The sequence below is a fragment of the Monomorium pharaonis genome, chromosome 1, assembly GCF_013373865.1.
Source record: "Monomorium pharaonis isolate MP-MQ-018 chromosome 1, ASM1337386v2, whole genome shotgun sequence".
NCBI classification, from domain to species: Eukaryota; Metazoa; Arthropoda; class Insecta; order Hymenoptera; family Formicidae; genus Monomorium; species Monomorium pharaonis.
In genome coordinates, this window is record NC_050467.1 from 40,010,614 (window position 1) to 40,030,640 (window position 20,027).

General features: G+C 34.2%; 4 protein-coding genes across 6 annotated transcripts in view; 3 read left to right on the forward strand and 1 right to left on the reverse strand.

Moving 5' to 3' along the window:
- Positions 1-6,824, forward strand: part of LOC105833710 (N-alpha-acetyltransferase 15, NatA auxiliary subunit) — a 39,835-nt gene extending 33,011 nt beyond the window's left edge. Inside the window, exons 9-11 of the mRNA XM_012675651.3 lie at positions 2,274-2,467; positions 2,688-2,796; positions 2,912-6,824. Of these exons, the coding sequence (XP_012531105.1) occupies positions 2,274-2,467; positions 2,688-2,796; positions 2,912-3,420 (812 nt within the window). The 3' untranslated portion in view covers positions 3,421-6,824. The remainder of the gene's footprint in view (positions 1-2,273; positions 2,468-2,687; positions 2,797-2,911) is intronic.
- A 175-nt stretch (positions 6,825-6,999) lies between these two features.
- Positions 7,000-11,494, reverse strand: LOC105833711 (deoxycytidylate deaminase). 3 transcript variants are annotated; one of them, XM_036287338.1, is made up of 9 exons: positions 10,903-11,494; positions 10,732-10,826; positions 10,509-10,648; positions 10,165-10,370; positions 9,835-9,903; positions 8,594-9,636; positions 8,248-8,480; positions 7,270-7,483; positions 7,000-7,185 (listed from the first exon to the last, which is right to left on the reverse strand). In XM_036287338.1, exons 6-9 carry the CDS (start codon positions 8,614-8,616, stop codon positions 7,083-7,085), a joined length of 573 nt encoding a protein of 190 aa, XP_036143231.1. In that variant the 5' UTR covers positions 8,617-9,636; positions 9,835-9,903; positions 10,165-10,370; positions 10,509-10,648; positions 10,732-10,826; positions 10,903-11,494; the 3' UTR covers positions 7,000-7,082. The 3 variants fall into 3 exon arrangements, with proteins under 3 accessions (XP_036143231.1, XP_036143284.1, XP_036143313.1); XM_036287391.1 differs by having other exon boundaries at positions 10,732-10,829; XM_036287420.1 differs by having other exon boundaries at positions 10,732-10,843.
- Positions 11,495-11,618: 124 nt separating this feature from the next.
- LOC118645745 lies at positions 11,619-17,487 on the forward strand. The gene is made up of 3 exons (XM_036287468.1): positions 11,619-12,031; positions 12,402-13,474; positions 17,241-17,487. Exons 2-3 carry the CDS (start codon positions 13,244-13,246, stop codon positions 17,454-17,456), a joined length of 447 nt encoding a protein of 148 aa, XP_036143361.1. The 5' UTR covers positions 11,619-12,031; positions 12,402-13,243; the 3' UTR covers positions 17,457-17,487.
- LOC105828712 (growth arrest-specific protein 2) overlaps positions 17,447-20,027 on the forward strand; it is a 38,888-nt gene continuing 36,307 nt past the window's right edge. Inside the window, exons 1-2 of the mRNA XM_036287213.1 lie at positions 17,447-17,540; positions 18,467-18,529. The gene's annotated coding sequence lies outside the window, so the exon portion shown is untranslated. The remainder of the gene's footprint in view (positions 17,541-18,466; positions 18,530-20,027) is intronic.

Sequence of the window (20,027 nt, forward strand, 5' to 3'; positions counted from 1 at the left end):
GAAATTCACCGTGCGTAAGTTACCGCATGGATAACATTGCGGGGAAACGATCGAGTGATTTGCATAAGAATGCAGTGATCTCCTTCTAGAGCGCGGGATCGAATGGAAATAACGATGATCGCGGCGACTCGATCGATCGACGAGAACGATCGGGTTTTTGTAGCTGCTGAAAATGACTTCTAAATTCTTAATGTTGCAAATTCGAGGGAACCAACGCGCTTGTGTGTATTCGTAAGGGGGTGCAATTTGCATAAATGGTACTCGCACCTCGTTGCCGCCTGCTGCTCTACATTCCCAAGAGTGCTCAAGGTTCTCTTTTACTTTATCAAGGATGAAAAATCTATATATACTCAATTAATAGTGAAAGTTTCTGCGGTCCCAGCGTTAACCAGAGTCTTCTTGGATAGACGTCAATTACAGTGAATTACGTTTAAATGGTATACTTTAATAAGTTTACCAGTTCTATGAAAATTTACTCTGTAAATTGAAATGAGATACGGTAATAAAGTGATATCGTAAAAAAAGAGTAGAAAATTCTTGCTTACAGTCATGGAACTAACTGTCCAAATAAACAAGATATTGACAAATTATTTTATGCTACAAATCAAAAACACTTTTTGATGATAATGCACTGGGGCAAAAGTTTTTTTGTAAAAAATTGTATTTTTTGGTGAAATTGTAGCATAAAATAAACTTTCATAAATTTTCATTCGGACAATTAGTTTCGTGACAATGTATCGTGTTTATGCAAATGATATCACAGACATGCATTGATAATTCGAAATCGTAGATTGCCACTCGTGCATCCGACGCCGAAATAACACGTGGAGTAGCTCTTATGTAAGAAATAAGGTGGAATCGCGCCTTTCAAGGAATCCTCTCTGAGGTAACGCCTACACCACTCGTGAACTTACAGAGCATGGCAGCAGTCTCTACCGCGTTCTAATAACGCATCGACTGGTCCTTACATAATTGGAAAGCGCTCGTGATTTTCGCACTATAATGCCGAATTAATACGGCGGTAATTAAGGAGTTGATGCCCACTGAGCAAGCTAAACGCCCAAGGATTAGCGCAACAAACGAAACTTCATGTCCCACTTTTTCACGTAGCGATCATTAATCAGCTGATCTCTCGGGGCAGTTATGTGATCGATATAAAAAAATTATAGTAAATATTGAAAAATACATTTTTTACTCACTTGCATTTTTTCTATTTTACAGACTACTAACCTTATTATTCTTATTGTACTTATTGCTAAAAGATTTGATTGAAGTCCTCTGAGAAATGTAAGATCGATAATTTTCAGAGATCTATTTTTTTTTAATATACTTATTGCGCGGAAAAAGATTTAATTAAGGTAATTCTCTGAAAAATACAAGTATAGGAGTGGTAGCTTTTTGAGATTTATTAATAAAAATTCAGGATGGATGTTGCGCCATATCCCGGACTTCTCGATGTATCATGTCATTACATTGTGCTATTGCTATCTAACTTGATTATTGGCGAAACGTAATAAGTATACGGTGTATGATCCCTCGTGATTATTTCCACGGTTCGTTTTCGCGGAACGCTCTAGATATTTAGGCGAGTGATCACGCGGCTCGGGGTGCAGGGCGCCTTTCTACTTCTGCCGTCCCACGGTATTTGTCGAGCGTGCACGTGACTAACGGGCACGCGAGGCACGTGCACGCATGCCAGACTTACTAAACAACTGTTAGTAGGTCTGGCCACGAGCGGAGGCGAGGAAAAGTGGGAAAAATACTGCGAAACTGGCCGGACCGTGTGTTTTATCCATGGTGGTCGCGGAGTACCGCGCAACCTTGGCAAGTACGTCAGCAGGGGCCTCGCCGTTAAGAGATTATGATGATATTTGTAGAAGCCGCGGCGGAAATTATGTCGACACTGGTCTCACTCGCTTTACGAAAACGGAGGGGAGGAAAAAAACTTGTGTAACAATGAAAAAATTCAAAGGTTACAAATCCCCGTACTCGTATTACGGTACTATTGAGTAATCGCTTGTTGAATCACAAAGAGGAAGTCATTACATCCAGTAAGCCATTTTTGTTTAAGTCGCAAATTAAAATTGTAACGAATGTAACTATAAGCAAGATTGGATTTACATTAATACTTGCTGAACGAGCGAATTAGCTTTTGTACACTTTCTTCGCTTGCAAGGTTACTACTTGCGTGTGTCTGCACATCGGTTATTTTTACTTTTTATATGCGCTACAGATAATATATACATATGATATTCTTTTTTTTTTTACTGTAGAAAATTTGGCGCCATCCGAATTGAAAAAGTTAAGAAACAAACAGAGGAAACAACGCAGAAAGGCCGAACTCGAACGACAGCAAGCTGCCCAAGCCCAAGAGAAAAGAGAACAACATAACAAATCTCGGCAACAGAACGACCCTGATCTCGAACAGCCCACGCTAGACGAATTAATTCCGGAAAAGTTGGAAAGGGTTAGTATAAATATATGAGAATGGTAGATAAGTTGTGTTTATTCTATTATAAAGATCATAATTTTTTTATCTAATATTTAAATTTTATTAAAAATTAATACAAAATGGCGTCGCTATTTAAATTATTTTTGAAGAAATACGACTGATTATATCGTTTAAGTGTTAGCGTTGAAATATCTCTTATATGTCAAATATACATAAAATACATGTATATTTTCAGGTTGAAGATCCATTGGAGCAAGCGATAAAATTTCTGCAGCCCTTGCAAGAACTGGCGTCGAATCGAATAGAAACGCACCTTATGGCTTTCGAGATATATATTCGAAAAGGTACTTTGAAAGTACATTTAACAGCACATACCAAATTGCGATGGAAGAAAATCATTTTGCGGAACTGACTGGCAATCAGTTGGCACGAGACGATAAATAACTGTTTCTTTTACAGGCCGCACTCTTCTCATGCTACGCTCGATAAAACGCGCACATAGATTGGACATGAACAATCCAGATCTGCATACGTGTTTGGTGCGTTTTCTGTTACACATCAACAAATCGCCATTGGAAGGAGCAGTTGGCGAGGTAGTGAAGCGTCAGACAGCTGGGATCTTCTCCAGTACAAAGGCGGCCCAACTAAACGCCGAATACTTGAAGAAGAACAGGAATTCGTTACCGCATCTGCTGCAAGGTGCGAGAATGCTGTACGTCCTGGACCCGTCTGTACAGATAAAGGCGCTATCCCTTGTGACGAACATCGAGGATTTCGAAGGCGTGACGTTGCAGAACTGTACGAAGGTGCTCGATGCATTGCGCAACGGCGACTTCGGACACTGTGACGACACGATAGCCGATTACATGACGAAATGCCACGCGCGGTTCCCATTTGCCACTGCGTTTCGGCCGCCCGAGCCGAAAGCCAACAATCATCAAGAGAAAGAGAATTCGATCAAAAACTGATCCAGGTACGCGCTATTGCAGCGTCACTGAATCACTATCCTAATTAGACAAGTTAATGGAGAGCCCCGGGGTATGAAGGAGTTCTTCTAATCTGCATTAAAGAGGATTTAAAAATCACGTTTTAGGTGCCGTGGTGAAAAAAAACAAAATAAAATTGGCGAAATAACTAATCGAGAGTAAAGCATGTGTTACATATGAACGTGTTCTTCGGGAGTATTTCACGTAGTGCGAACGCAGTGCTGGGACAGTGCTGGATAAACAATCCTAATAAATTGTAATAATAATGACAAGGCGCGGACCGCCTGCAGCTTCTAGGACATGGTCCGGAATTTTACAAGAAGGAAGAAAAATAATGAGAAAAAAGAGAGAGGACAACTTAGCTAAATATTAGTTAACAATCGAGACGGATTAATTTGACACGTTCTGCTTATCGTGGGCGGCGACGCTAAACACGAGGAGTGGGATAGAAATCGAGAAATGGAAAGAGGAATAATCGACAAAAGTGCGGACTGTTTTGTAGTACGGGACGTGCAGTGTGTAAAATAACACGTGCGAGACTATTGGTACAAAAAGACAAGACTTGTATACATACATACGCGCGCTCATAAATGCGAATATTTCTACTCGACTTAAGGTGTATAATTTCCAGCGATGCCTACATAATATACTCTACTATGTAGAGGCCGCTAGATGATCATCGAAGCACCGAATACTGTACCGTCGTGCATGTCCGTCGTCGCATTTGGATGGACTCCGTTCCCACATCGTGTAACTAACTTCTGGTTCGCCTTACCCGTGAACCGTTGATTTCAATCAACAAAAAATGATCTAACGCTTTTCCTCCTAGACACATTTTATTCCTGCGTTTTTTTTTACCCAGGGTAATGATCTGCGTTTGGATTGGAGCCCTGCTATTCCATCAAGTCAATAAGGAAGTAGTGTCCGTTTGCGAAAGTCTCTGTGAAAGTTACTATAGGAACGATAAACTCTCTGCGTTTTGTATACGCAAACTACCAAAGTATATCATAAATCGAAAAGCCGTTAGTGTGTTAATAGCAAATATCATCGTACATGTGTACATCGACGGATTGCGGAAATTTTAATAAATACAAGGATTGAAAAGCCTACCGGTACAAGTTAAAAGATTATGATTACCTCGTTTGATTGCCGAAAATAACGCTACATATTTATATTATAAGTTTTCAGTTTTTCCATAAAAAACACATTTTCGATACGAGATAACATAGATATATACTACCGAACTATTAAATAATGTTTGTACATACATTTCAGGTACTATATCAATAAGTGTATGTCTTACGACTTTCTTTCAAATAAGCGACAAATGAAGTTTGCCGCCAATCAATATTGTCTGAATGTTTATCACCTACTCAACACGTCATCACAACAGTAATCATAAAAACATATAGTAGATATCTACGTTTTGATTGTATATTAGTTATAATATATATTTACCTCTTTAATCAAACCGTAAAATATCTAATACCGGTTGTTATATTAAAATGATGAGTAATAAGTCGATGAATTAATTTAACGAGATTGGTTGTCCTCTGAAATAATTTTTTAATTATTCCTTCCGTAAATGCATGAAGATGCTATAATGAAATTATAGAACTTTAATAAAAAAAAATTAATGCAATCGTTTTTGTTGATTGTGGTGAAATTACTCTAGAATGGAAACCGGTAAATATTTAGGCCGACTCTTAAAAACTATTATAAATTACTACGTTATTGTGTATATTTCTATTAATTTATTAAAAACAATTGGACTTTATGGCCGTGCATCTATTGAAGATTTTAGTCTCTTTGAATTTTTTACTTTTCATTTGAGTGAATTTTCTACAAAAGTATGAATGAATTTTGTACTGTAATTTTCATGTGTTCGTGAAGAAGTTCACACATTGATTGCTCCAATCTTTATCAGAGGTTATTATCTCTATATAAAAACTTTTATCACGCGCATATAGACAGACATAAAAACAATTTAAAATAAATATTGCTAATTGCGAATTGCATTCACATTTGTCAAGAGCTGAATTTAGATTCGCTTTTCAATCCCCAACATAATATTGCACGAGAAACTAGCTTGGGTTATTAAACTATATCTTCTTCCATTTCTGAATACGATTAGAATTCATCACAAAGAATTAGAATAATTATAGTAATATTTTTTTTAATTTTATGGTAATGCTAATTAAACGGATGATTTTGCGCATATGAATATCTGGACATTGATAGGATACATAGTCAAATAAAATATTTTTGGCAATTTAAATTATTTCATAATGTCACAAATAATAGTACTTCAGAGTCCAGCAACATTTTGTTTCATAAAGGTGTATAAAGGATGTAATTGTATTAATAAATAGTATATTTACTTGTTTATTCTGATGTATATCAAATAAGTTTCAAATGAAAGAAATCGAAATATTGGCATGAATTGTAAATGCCAATATTCCATTTCGATAAACGATATTCTAAATATTTACTTATTGATTCGATTACATCGATATATGCGATGCATAATATGTACCATAATCTTAATTTTCTACAATGTAATGTAAAAGATTTCTATGTGATGAATTCAAATTCCGTAATGTAATCACGTTTATTGTCTCTAACTTTTCCTCGCATTATACTCACGACTGAGGAAACAACTGAAATAGCGTTTTAATTGAACGAATTCGAATATGTATAGTATGTACATAAAACACGTATTAACACACGTGCATATATATATATACATATATATATAACTATATCACTAACTATATATATATGTATATATATATATGTATCAAACGTCTTTATTGTTTAATCGTTTCTTTTTATTATATTACATCACTATGGAAACATTTAGCATGTAAAACTGGTCTACCTTTGCTTCGCTTAATTCGAAAAGAAAATAAACATTGTTACATATTTCTATTACGCCATAAGTACATTGTATCACTGTTTACATTTGTACAGCTGATAAAATGCATAAACAGAGAGAGAAAGAGAGAGAGAAAGAGAGTTGTGTCATATACTTAAATCTTAGTTTTACTGCAATTGTTTTGCTTTCTGTACATTGTTTTATTTATTTTTTCTCCACATCATCTGGTTAATTAATATTAGAAAACGGGATTAACAGATCTGTGAAGATTGAGGGAAAGCGGCAGGCTTTGCTTTGCCTGCATTTGTACCTATTCTTAATTAATACTTTTATATGTAAATATTAGTGTCTCTGAACTTCCAAAACACACAAAAGAAAACAAAATCAATATCCAGCAATACAATCATAAGTTGTATTTTCACGTGCTATCTGGTGGTTAACAATTATTTGAAAAGGATTCATTCTATGAAATGTCAAGTGAAAAAATAAATAAATGAATAGAAACACATGGAAAGAAATAACTATTTTTCATTATTATACATGCTACCACAAAAATAGTAAAAAAATACCTTTTCTAATTTTTATTAACTTATTTGCAGGTACATTGATGGTTTTACATTTACTTTGTGCATGCGTGTGTGTGTGTGTGTATGTAACTGTAAAAAATGATTAAGATACATACCTATTATTCAATTAGATTTATTCATGCAAGATACAAATATATAAATAAGTATAATGATTTTATTCTCATGTAATTCTCATTTTTTTAATCTTCTGATTTTGTTGGAGTTTGTGGTAATTGGTTCATCTCAGTCCAGTTAATATCGCTGAAATTAATTTCTATTTTTTGATTCTTTGGGATGTATTGCCTAAAATGGAATAAAACAAAAAATATGCCAGTAAGATCTCTTGCAGAAATAAGTTAAGATGCACCAATTCCAAAAAGTAAGTACCTATATTTTACACCTGCAGCATCAAACATTCTTTTTGCAGCTATCGTTTCAACTTTATGAGCATATTTATCGGACATGTATATTACAGTTTTTATACCAGACTGTATTATTACTTTCGCGCACTGGTTGCACGGGAATAAAGCAACGTATATCATGCAGTCTTTAACATCGCTGGAATTTTTATTGAGAACTGCATTAACTTCCGCATGACACACTGCAACGTAACGTTAACGGATTATCGCTTTTTTAAATAAGGAAATAATTTGTTATTGAGGATGCATTACACATTTTCAAAATAATAAAATTTATAAAGAAATTTCAAATGATTCTATATTTTAATTGAGAGTAATACACATAATATAGCGCAATTTTCTACTTGGATCAAAAATTATTTCAAAAAAGTATAAAAATGCTCAACAAAATATAATTAAAAAATAATGATAAAATCTGAATTTTTTATGTAAGTATTTAAAGATAACATGTAAAGTTTCATTGTGATAGAGATTTTGGAAATAAACAAATATTTAAAAATAAGTTCAGAATCACAATAAATGTTATCTTTAATACTTAAAGTACTTATATACAAGCTAAAATTTCTTTTGTTATTTTTATAAATAATGTAATTTTTAATAATATAAACCATCTGTAAAAATATGTTGCTAAATATATTATTCAGATAACTTACATATGTATGTAGTTTAAAAAAGTATAGATAATAATATAATTTTATCTTAATTTACTTTGCAGGAACAGTATGTGTAATACATCCTTAAACTATTTTATAATTTATTTAAAAAATTGTTTATTATATATTGTTCTTACAGAAATTTAATACTGACAGTATTAAATTAGCCAATGATTATAATAATTACTTATTATTTGAGTATTAAAACAGTATTAAAATAGTTGTAATTTTAATATTTAAAATAAATCACTGGTCAATATTTAATACTGTCAATATCAAATTTCTGGGTGTACCATAAAGATATTTTGCATCTAAACTAGTGTGGGGACCCTTATTCCAAGGAAACTCATCATCACTGCATCCCGTGGGCATTCCATTGTATCCAATTCCAACAATTTTTTTGTCACTATTAACGATACACGCGCCGACCTGGGTGCAAGGATCTTTACTCCGTTTTGCAGAAAGGAATGCAATAGCCATGAAATATTCATCCCAATCAATGTACGACGTTCTCTTAGAATTATTTCTATATTTACAAAACAGAGATAGGTATCAATAATAAATCAGCATCTAAAATACATGTATTACTGTACATTTACTACAGGAATAAATATTTTTCAGATTGAAATAAAAACATACCGTTCGCACATTGTTTTCGCCATGGGTAATTAAGTCTTTACTTGAATTTCTCACAAAAACACAGATCTAATATTTAAATATTTATGTATTTTAATAAATAGCGCTATGATAACGAAATCTTAACCTATATGCAGAACAGAAAGGTAGAATTCCCGCCAATTCTTGTCCAAAACTGAGAATCGTTTATCGCAAGAGCTAAAAGAGAGGAGTTTTAACAGACTCGAAGCAGCTAGCTAGTTTATCGAGTGAACGTTGCGTGGCTAACAATCAGCAGCATCATTGAACATGTATATATTTTGAATTATAAACTATAATTTTTCTTAGTAAAAAGTTTAGAAATTTTAGAATTTTTTAGAATTTATAGATTTTTTGTATAATTTTACAATTAAAAATAAATTTCTCATATTTATTTATACGAATTGAAATATTTTTCATACATGTTAAGGAAATCGCATCTTTTCTGAAATTCTTCATATAAACTATTGATTTTTACATCTATATAAAGTGTACATTATAATTATACATCAAATATGTTTTTATGATTATGCATAATCATGTGTAATTATATATACTATAAAACAATTTTACCAAACAGTTATCTATATTCATAATCTATTGGTTAATTTCTATGATTACTCAGCAATCATGACAGAAAAATTCTATAAATATATAAAATATATAAAAATATTTACTGAAAGAAAAAATTTGTAGGAGTTTCTAATGTTTTATATAAATATTAATTTTTTGTAAAAATTTTCAAAAAATAATCACAAATTACAATGTTCTCCTCAATTAAGTATAAAAAAATATCTCTTCCAATTTTTATTTTTTTAATGAAAACATATAATGATTGTATCATAAGGATCAATAGATATTTTAAATACTAATGCAAGATATTTATAAAAAGAGATCTAAGTCCACAATAATATTACTAACTCAGTACGATCTAGTTTTTCAATCTCCCATTTCGGAGATTCGGAGCTGAAAGATGGCCTCCTGCGAATCCTACGTCCAGAAACAGAATTTCACTGCCTCACGGTGTTCTGTATAAAGCACAAGACGAATGTAGAAAAATGTAGACAACATTAAAAGAACAAAAATAAAAAATAAATACAGATAATCTTTATGTGCGTCATTGTGTTGGTAGTGTGGAATGTAAAGGAACAATCACATTGAAAAATCCCATATAAATACAAGCTCTATAAACGTGAAAATTCAAAGCTAAAAACAAGGTAATTTACCTTTGTCATATCCTGTGTGCTACCCATTGGCCGAGATATCGTGGCTATGCTGGCTTTCCTCCTAGCCACCTAAAAAAAAGTTAATAAAAAAATGAAATAATTAATCGACAGAACAAAATTATATCTAACATGAAGAAGTTATATGTATAAAAACAAAAAATGCGTAGTTAGTAAATGTCAATGTAATTAATAAATATTTGATAACTTAAGAATACTATATGTATCATGTATATTTCATATTTTGACAAATTAATTTTACACAGTTGCATGCAATATACATTTAACATTTAAAAAATATTTATTGTATAATTGTAATATAAATGTACTCACTCTATGCCAAGATCGACTTCTGGACCAGATAACATTTGATTCAAAAGCATTTCCTCGCTACAATTGGTTGAGCTTTGCCTCAAATATTGCAGTACCACACACAACGCTGTTTTCTCTGGTGAACAATGTGATCCCTTATCATTATTCATACTATTCGCTGCACGTTATTATTTTGCGCTTTGGACAATTCTTCTATATACTTGACCCTGTACAGAAATAATTATATAAGGATACAAGATATACAAATGCAACGATTAATAATTCGAGCCACATACATTCTCTTATATTAATTAAATATCGATAATAAACGTGAGAGAGAAAGAACCAAACGTCGCCGTACGTACATTTCTTCGTCCTCGTTGCGTTTATAGATCTCTGTGTTAAATTGCTTTCCAATGTCAGTGTCATGCATCATTGAGCTTGTTTTATATTCTTCAGCGCAGCCATATTCATCATTCTTCCGGTTTTCATTAAAGGGATCCGACTAAATTAACATAGATCTCGCGTTACCTTTCCCATCTATCGTGTATTTTACTTTTATTACATATACATATAAAATTGTCTTACCGTCAACATATCGGACGAGACGTTTTCTCAGAACGCCAAACAATATCGACGCCAGTTGGTCGCTCGTGGAGTTTCTGAATCTTCATCTCTCCTTTCTCCTTGAAATAAATTTCTTAATCTAAGTTGTACGTTACACATTTAATTAAAAACAAATTAATGTGCAATGCGAACCTGACATTGTCATCCGAGAGAGTCTCGCGTTTCCTCAAAGGTTTCGTCTTCTTCTTTTTAAACTGAATATTAGGCGCTTTGTTATCGCTGCGCCCCATTCTTTCTAAATTAATAAAACCTACTATCTCCTCACAAATAAAATCAACACAAATTTTTTTTTATTTTTTTTAAATCAACACAAACCTCGACATATAGGTTAACGTTTAATCACTGAACTCTCGAGGCTCTAGATGGCGTCGCGACGGATGCACTTAACAGAGCTGCCAGATTTTGCCGGGTTGCCCGGCACGGTAGGCCGACGCATGCGCTTACGAGTTGAAATACAGTAACGTATCACAAATCTGTAGACTCTTGTGACTACACACTCAGGTGTGCGTGGATAAGTAGAGAGTAGAATGTTCACATAATGATAAAAAATACACATTTTTCTGTAATTAAGAAAAATATTTTATTTGGCAAAAATACTACTGAGATATCCTCTGTACTGAGAGTACTGGGCCCGCCAAAATTAAGCGCCCATAATACACATAACTGTATTTGCCATCCATTACACATGCGCGGCTTGACCCATGGCGGGGGGTCTGGCAGCACTTGCACTATTCAATGTCCTTAAAAACAACTGCAAAAAAATATTGTAAATAAAAAAAAATACATTTTCATACAAAAACAATATTTTTCTGTTATTTAATATAAATTTATGCATAGATAAAATAATTCATTTAATAATATAATATTAAATGATATATTGTTAAATGATTTATTGTTTCGATAATGTATTCGATAATTATCGATCAATGTGGGATATCGATTTGACTTATATTTTAATTTACACATACTTGCTATTTTTATGGAAAAGTAATTATAATTTATGAAACAATTTAAACATAAATTAATAATAATTAGTCTTATTAGTGCAAAAACGCAAAGTTCAAAATGATATATATCGCAGAGGCACTCGACTTGACGCGTAAAGTTAGCGTTAATCGCGCCAGAAATGATCATCTCTGGCTCGAGCCTCGAGCCAACTTAATACAATTCTCTGTTATAGGGGTTCACATGCCTTCCAGAACGGACCGGAGCACGGGACAGATGAGCTCCCGATCGAGTGGCATCGCAATTTGTCTAATTGGTAATTATAACGTACTTTATCTTGTACTGTGTACCGTTCGAACGTGTATTCCTCGTTCGTAGCGTAAATCGCGACGTGTGGAGCGGCCGCGCGATTGTAACATATATGCGACAACAATTCCATGCAAAAGTCGATCGCGCGGGAAAGGCCGCGAGTGATATCGTATCGTTAATAATCGCTTCATCGGTAATTAATCTTGCATTGTCCGAAGTGTATTACTCATTTAAACGTAGATTGCGATGCGTGGAGCGGTCGCATGCAACCGTAACCTCCGACATTCGTATGTATATCGGTGCGAAAGTCGATTACGCGGGAAATGCATCTCGTCCTTTCGCCATGTTAATTAACAGCGTTCCTTTTTCACTTGCAGAATCCGTAACAATCCTGAGATGCATTGGCCCTGGGAGAGGATATCGTTGCGACGTCCGATTGGTAAGTGAAATTTACATTTAATACGACATTGTAATAAGTCATTGAACGGTCGAATAAGAGTCTCATCGCGCTCCACGTCTCGACACATTTTATTTCACATTTTGGTATTTCTCGGGTAATTATTCTCGCGAGCGATCGGAGCGATTGACGTGATAATCGCATTTTCGCGATAATACGACAATTACTTGTTATAAAAAAGTGTCATTCAAAAAATTTACGTCGGTCAATGTACGAAAAATTCGGGTGCGGGTTACCAGAAATACATTGGCGCTGCAAGTCTCGGAAATTGTCGAGGAGACTCTTCCCTTTTCCGCGAAATCGCGTTCGGCCTATTTGATTTTAAGTGCAAACGCTTGTCCAAAGTTTTTTCTGTCATCGAAAAAAAGCGAGGCTTCCGCTTCGATGCTTCGGATAATCGCTTCTCGGAAATCGTCGAGGCTCCGGGATGCTTGTCCGAAGTTTTTTTCGTCGTCAAAAAAAAGCGAGGCGCCACTCAGACGCCAGTCCCCTCGACGAATTCTGAGAAACGGTTACTAGAAGCATCGAAGCGGAAACTTCTCGGAAATCGACGATTTCCAAGAAGCGATTATCTCCCCTTCTCCGCGAGATCCCGAGTCAGGCGACTCACGGTAGCCAATCAGCTACTAGCTCCGCCTACTATTCTCTCCTTCCCTCTTTCAAACGCTTCGACGGTTCCGGGCAGTCCGCGCGGACTGAGCTCAGTTGCCTGACGAGGGGGGGTCGGTAGGTCAGTTGTGTCGCGAAGCTTCGGTAGTAAACATGTACGCTGCTCGTCTATCGGAAAAGAATATCGCGATCGCCTCGTGTGTGTGTGGTGTGGTGTGGTGTGGTGTGGTGTGGTGTGGTATGGTGTGGTGTGGTGTGGCGTGGTGTGGTGTGTTGTGTGTGAAGTGCATCGTCGTTGCCTTCCTCGCTGCTTCAGGACCACTTTCGCCGTTGCCTCCGTCTCTGCTTCAGGACGATCGCTGTGGACCGCTGCGAACGAGAGCAGTAAGTACATTATTTTAGTAATACTTTTGTCTGCTCGTCCACAGCGCGCTATTATTTAGTTATCTAGTACATTATACTCCAACAGATAGTTGAAAAATTTTTTTACACGCATACTCGCGATCTTAAAATTTTACAATCACATTCATGCGAGTAACAAAATCTTTCGACTATTTGTTGGGATATAATGTTCCAGATAATGGCGCATGGCCCCGGTACACGTTTTACTAATAGTTTCATTAATTAATTTTTTTTTAACATCTTTTTATTCCGACCGTCGGCACCGCATTCGCGAGAGGCGTGAAATCCAAACAGTTTCGGTTATTCTTTTGATAGTTCTCAACAGTTCTCGCACAGTTTCGACCTATTTCGTAGGTTTCACTAACAATTCCGTCAATTAATAATTTTTTACAATTTTCTATTTCGACTCCTGTCACTGCATTCAGCAGAGGTATGAGATGCAAACAGAGTCGATCATCATTTCTACAATAGTTTTCACTAGTTTTCACATAGCCTCGACCATTTCCATGCGTATTGATAAATAATTTTATTAATTAATTATTTTTCTAAACTTTTTTCTCCTGCCGTCGGCACAGTATTCGCGAGACGCAAAGTGCTGTTTCGATCACTTTTTTTACAGTTCTCAGTAGTTCTCGCACAGTTTTGACTTATTTTATGCGTTTCAATAACAATTCCGTTAACTAATAATTTTTTAACAATTTCTCATTCAGACTCCTGTCACTGCATTCAGCAGAGGTGCATGAGATGCAAACAGAGTCAATTGTTATTTCTACAATAATTTTCGCTAGTTCTCACACAGCCCTGACCATTTCCATGCGTTCTAATAAATAATTTTATTAATTAATTATTTAAAAAAATTTCTTTCTCTTGCCGTCGGCACAGTATTCGCGAGACGCAAAGTGCTGTTTCGATCACTTTTTTAACAATTTTCAATAGTTCTCGCACAGTTTTGACTTATTTCATGCGTTTCAATAACAATTCCGTTAACTAATAATTTTTTAACAATTTCTTATTCCGACTCCTGTCACTGCATTCAGCAGAGGTATGAGATGCAAACAGAGTCAATTGTTATTTCTACAATAATTTTCGCTAGTTCTCACACAGCCCTGACCATTTCCATGCGTTCTAATAAATAATTTTATTAATTAATTATTTAAAAAAATTTTTTTCTCTTGCCGTCGGCACAGTATTCGCGAGACGCAAAGTGCTGTTTCGATCACTTTTTTAACAATTTTCAATAGTTCTCGCACAGTTTTGACTTATTTCATGCGTTTCAATAACAATTCCGTTAACTAATAATTTTTTAACAATTTCTCATTCCGACTCCTGTCACTGCATTCAGCAGAGGTATGAGATGCAAACAGAGTCAATTGTTATTTCTACAATAGTTTTTACTAGTTTTCACATAGCCTCGACCATTTCCATGCGTATTGATAAATAATTTCATTAATTAATTATTTTTCTAAACTTTTTTCTCCTGCCGTCGGCCCAGTATTCGCGAGACGCAAAGTGCTGTTTCGATCACATTTTTAACAATTTTCAATAGTTCTCGCACAGTTTTGACTTATTTCATGCGTTTCAATAACAATTCCGTTAACTAATAATTTTTTAACAATTTCTCATTCCGACTCCTGTCACTGCATTCAGCAGAGGTATGAGATGCAAACAGAGTCGATCATCATTTCTACAATAGTTTTCACTAGTTTTCACATAGCCTCGACCATTTCCATGCGTATTGATAAATAATTTTATTAATTAATTATTTTTCTAAACTTTTTTCTCCTGCCGTCGGCACAGTATTCGCGAGACGCAAAGTGCTGTTTCGATCACTTTTTTTACAGTTCTCAGTAGTTCTCGCACAGTTTTGACTTATTTTATGCGTTTCAATAACAATTCCGTTAACTAATAATTTTTTAACAATTTCTCATTCAGACTCCTGTCACTGCATTCAGCAGAGGTGCATGAGATGCAAACAGAGTCAATTGTTATTTCTACAATAATTTTCGCTAGTTCTCACACAGCCCTGACCATTTCCATGCGTTCTAATAAATAATTTTATTAATTAATTATTTAAAAAAATTTCTTTCTCTTGCCGTCGGCACAGTATTCGCGAGACGCAAAGTGCTGTTTCGATCACTTTTTTAACAATTTTCAATAGTTCTCGCACAGTTTTGACTTATTTCATGCGTTTCAATAACAATTCCGTTAACTAATAATTTTTTAACAATTTCTTATTCCGACTCCTGTCACTGCATTCAGCAGAGGTATGAGATGCAAACAGAGTCAATTGTTATTTCTACAATAATTTTCGCTAGTTCTCACACAGCCCTGACCATTTCCATGCGTTCTAATAAATAATTTTATTAATTAATTATTTAAAAAAATTTTTTTCTTTTTTTGTCGGCACAGTATTTGCGAGACGCGCAAAATGCAAACAGTTTCGATCACTTGTGCGCGCTAATTTATTTTTTAATGTACTTTAATATTATTAAAAACAATCTATATTATTGTGGATTTCAAATTTGGTCCAAAAAAATAGAGGAGATGAAAAAATTAAAAAATGTTCAAGATGCAAATGAAAAGTTTAATCTTTTATTTATAAATACGTAGATATTGTTACTTTTTGTGTTAAAAAATTTAACATAATAATTGCAAGCTATTTTAATGGAGGGACCACATTATCACTCCTGTTTTTTTTCGATCCGATTACGCATTATCGTCATATTTTATAAATAATATCTTAAGTATTAGATTTTATAATTTTGTGTCTAGAATTGATTAAACAAAACTCTGTCCTTCTTCTGGATGGTTGATATTAATGACATTTTCCACTTCTGCGGCATCGCTATTCCATTTATGCATTTCTGAAATAAACTTGTCAGGTGTTGCTAAAGCTCTCTTGTTTCATGTTTTATTATTTCTGCAGGGATATTGCCGGGACTTGATGTTTTTCCGCTTTTTAATCATTTGCAGATTTTTATGACTTTGTTTATATTTAGTTATTTTGGTTGAGGATGCTATTACTTGGACATTCTGTTGCTGTTGCTACTTCTGAAATTCTGGTCTATTTTCTTTTAGTAGTTTTGAAAAGTCACTCACCGCTGAAGCGAAATTGGCGCATTATATCCTTTTCTTATCCAGTCGTAGTGATTTTATAATTATCCAGTTTTTTTTACTTTTCTGTACTTTACTTTCTTTCGTACTTTACCTTCCTCCCAGGAAGGAATTAATCCTGTTACATTTTGTTTCCTATGCTTCGTTTTTTTTTCTTGGCAATCTTTCTTCTAACTCTTGCTTGGGCTTTGTATTTTGTTTTATCTTTATTGATTTTTGAGTTAAAAAATACTCTGTACTTATTTCTTTTTTCTGTAATGTTCTCGATTTTTTCATCCAATTAATAGGGTTTCACTTATTGTTTTTTCTCTTGGTGTCCCAGTGCTTTTTCCATTGCTTCATGAATGTGAAATGAATAATAATTTTATAAAAAATTTAAAAGAATTAAAAATTTTTTACGAATAAACTACGAATTTTCTATAAATCTTGAATAAATTTTGTATAAATTCTGCATAAATTTTGCATGAAGTTTGTATTTTTTTTTTAAATTTTGTATATTAACTTTTACTATGTGTATAATGTTAACATATCATGTTAACAAATCAGATAATCTGCGATTTATGAAATTTTTTTTAAGACAGATATTAGTTGTCTCAAAAAATGATCAATAAAATAAATTTTTTGTTCACGATAGTTACTCTGCATTCGTACACAGGCAAAGTTCGGACTGCGACGTGACGTAAGCTGGACGGTCCATAATCATTTAGGTCGCTTACTGCTGTCAGTTGAAAGGCATGATGTGGCGACTTTTGTCGATGCTGTTCAGACAGGACGAACTTCCGACGATTTGTCACTACTACACAATATTTACGTAGAAAGGGAATGTCGCCAGCGATTTCTCGCTGGATGAATTCGCACATGGATTTAAATGACTCGATATTCCGGAAAAGGAATGTAGCAGTAGCAACAGCAGCAGGAGCAGCGACAGCAATCAGTGAGTGAATTTTTATCATGTATATGTGGAATAAAATGATATGTGATAAACGTGATGCGAGATAAAATATTGGTTCTGTTCCTTGCTATATCTGTACAGTGTCAGTATTGCACATTTGCATAAAACAGATTTAAAATATGAATGCATATAATTGTAAAATTTACGGGTATAGCATGAAACAGAACCAAATAAACGTGGACATAGCATAGAAGAGACCCAAAAAGTCATACACATTACCTACGGGATTCATAGATATTTGACTACATAGTTCAATGTGCACATATTGTGCACATAGAGGCGCTGGTGGATGAAAACATCTAAAATGACACCAGAAATACGTTGGCGCTGCAAGTCCATATTTAAGAAAAAAAAAAAAACTTAAACGATTGCTCCTTCATTGCTCCATCCTAATCTACAATTGCTCCCCTTTTAAAATTAATACTTTTTGAAATATTAACAAAAAACGTAAAATTTTTTATTTTTAATAAAACTATTTATAATAGCTGTATGGAAAAAAGGAATTATTAATTTTAAAAAGGGAGCAATTGTGGATTCTGATGGAGCAATGAAGGAGCAATCGTTTAAGTTTTTTTTTTTTTTTTCTTAAATATGGACTTGCAGCGCCAACGTATTTCTGGTGTGCGGGTTACGTGCATGCATAGAATTGTCTCGTCTGATAATTCATTCCTAGGCATCTTACGCAGGGTAAGGAGGTCGTAGACCTTATCGATTTAGCCACTGTTGCGTAGCGATTGATAATTGGGTTGATAAATGTGTGTAATCTGTCGCTGCCGGGTGATGGCGCCATGGCTATTTTTTATGTCTTTCTTACTCCGCGAAGAGAGCCAAGGAATCACCGCGCGAAGTTAATCCGCACGATAAATGAAACCGCCTCATTTTAATTCACATTTACTCATTATTTTCAGAATGCAACGAATGTGGAACGACCGCCACCGCTAGAACAAGTGATATCACAAAGTATTTAATCGGTAAGTGTCTTATTTACATTAAATTTGCGTTGCAATTCGCTCGAACGCGTATCTAAACATCCATACTCGTTCGAACGCAAATCGCGATACGTTAATCGTGGCCTACGAAATTGACTCTGGGCAGTAAATAAATTTCTATCGTCATTCTTAATTGCATTTTTTTTTAAGTTCTACTGTTTAAAATTGTGCACATAATTTTAAATGCGCGAAATCAGCACGACACTCGAAAAAACGTGTCGTGCTGGATAGTTATGACAATTCTGGCGACAAATCTCGATAGTTCTCGTATTGCATCTCTTTATTGTGCGATTAATATTTGACTAGCTAGCATCTGCGCCAAAGGTGGATGTAAAACTACATGACCTTATCCACTTGTCAACACTATCAATAAATAAATTCTTTTTGGTGTGTGTCCGTGCTGCACAGGAGCATCAAAATTAATTCTTGCATTTTCCTTTTATATAAAATTAAATATTTTCTAATTACATATTTTCTTAGAAAAAAATGTACAAAAAATATTTTTATGCAATATTTATTTATTTCTTTTCTTTTAATTATAAATTTATTAACATATAAAAATTCAAATGAATTATTTTGAAATAATTTAAACTACAATTATTTTCCCGACTACGTCGAGAGCTATGTAAATTTTGGCAATAGACATTATTTTTTTGATCAGTATTTTTACATATTTTTCATTACATTAGAAGATACAGTATATCTTTGTACAGAAATATAGCTGTAATTTCCAATTAGCTACTATTATCAGAATCATTCCGAATAATTCAAATGTCTGCTGCAGATTAATCTATTTATAAATATTTATTTCGAAATTTGTTGGTCCAGTCGTTAGAATTACTGCGATCCCAAAATTCTAAGAAACTCTCATTTAGAGCCGCGTTGATACACGGTCCACATTATTATTTGCTGTGCGTGACTTGGCGCGAGACACGACAATATTTCGTGATTCTGCTTCTTAGGTAACTAGTCTTACAATTAATTGTTTTAAATAAAAATTCATAAAATAATTATAAATCGTAGAAAGTATAAAAGCTTTGATATTCCAAAATAATTTCTTTAACTTTTTACTTCTTTATTAAAACATTGTATTAGAAATAACTTCTTGAATAATAGCTTCAGTGCTATTATACACTGTTGGCAAATTTAAACGTCATGCGAACTCATAATGTTTGTCGTCGTAGGAATGCTTTGATATTTGTGCAAGAGTGGAGACATTTGAAAATAATTCGTTAGCTTATTGAATGTTTGGCGACAAGATATCAACAATAGGAGCATGGTACAATCGATAAAAGCTGTAATAATCTGTGCATGGCAGAGCTTAGGACCGAGTCTTCAGACACGCCAACCGGCAGTTCCTGGCACCATTTCATCTTCGCTAAATTTTTCGACTTGAATTTTACTTCTCTTCTACGAATTTCAGATATACTAAAGGACGACGGCATGTTCAGGATATCTTTATACTTCAAATTAAATAACG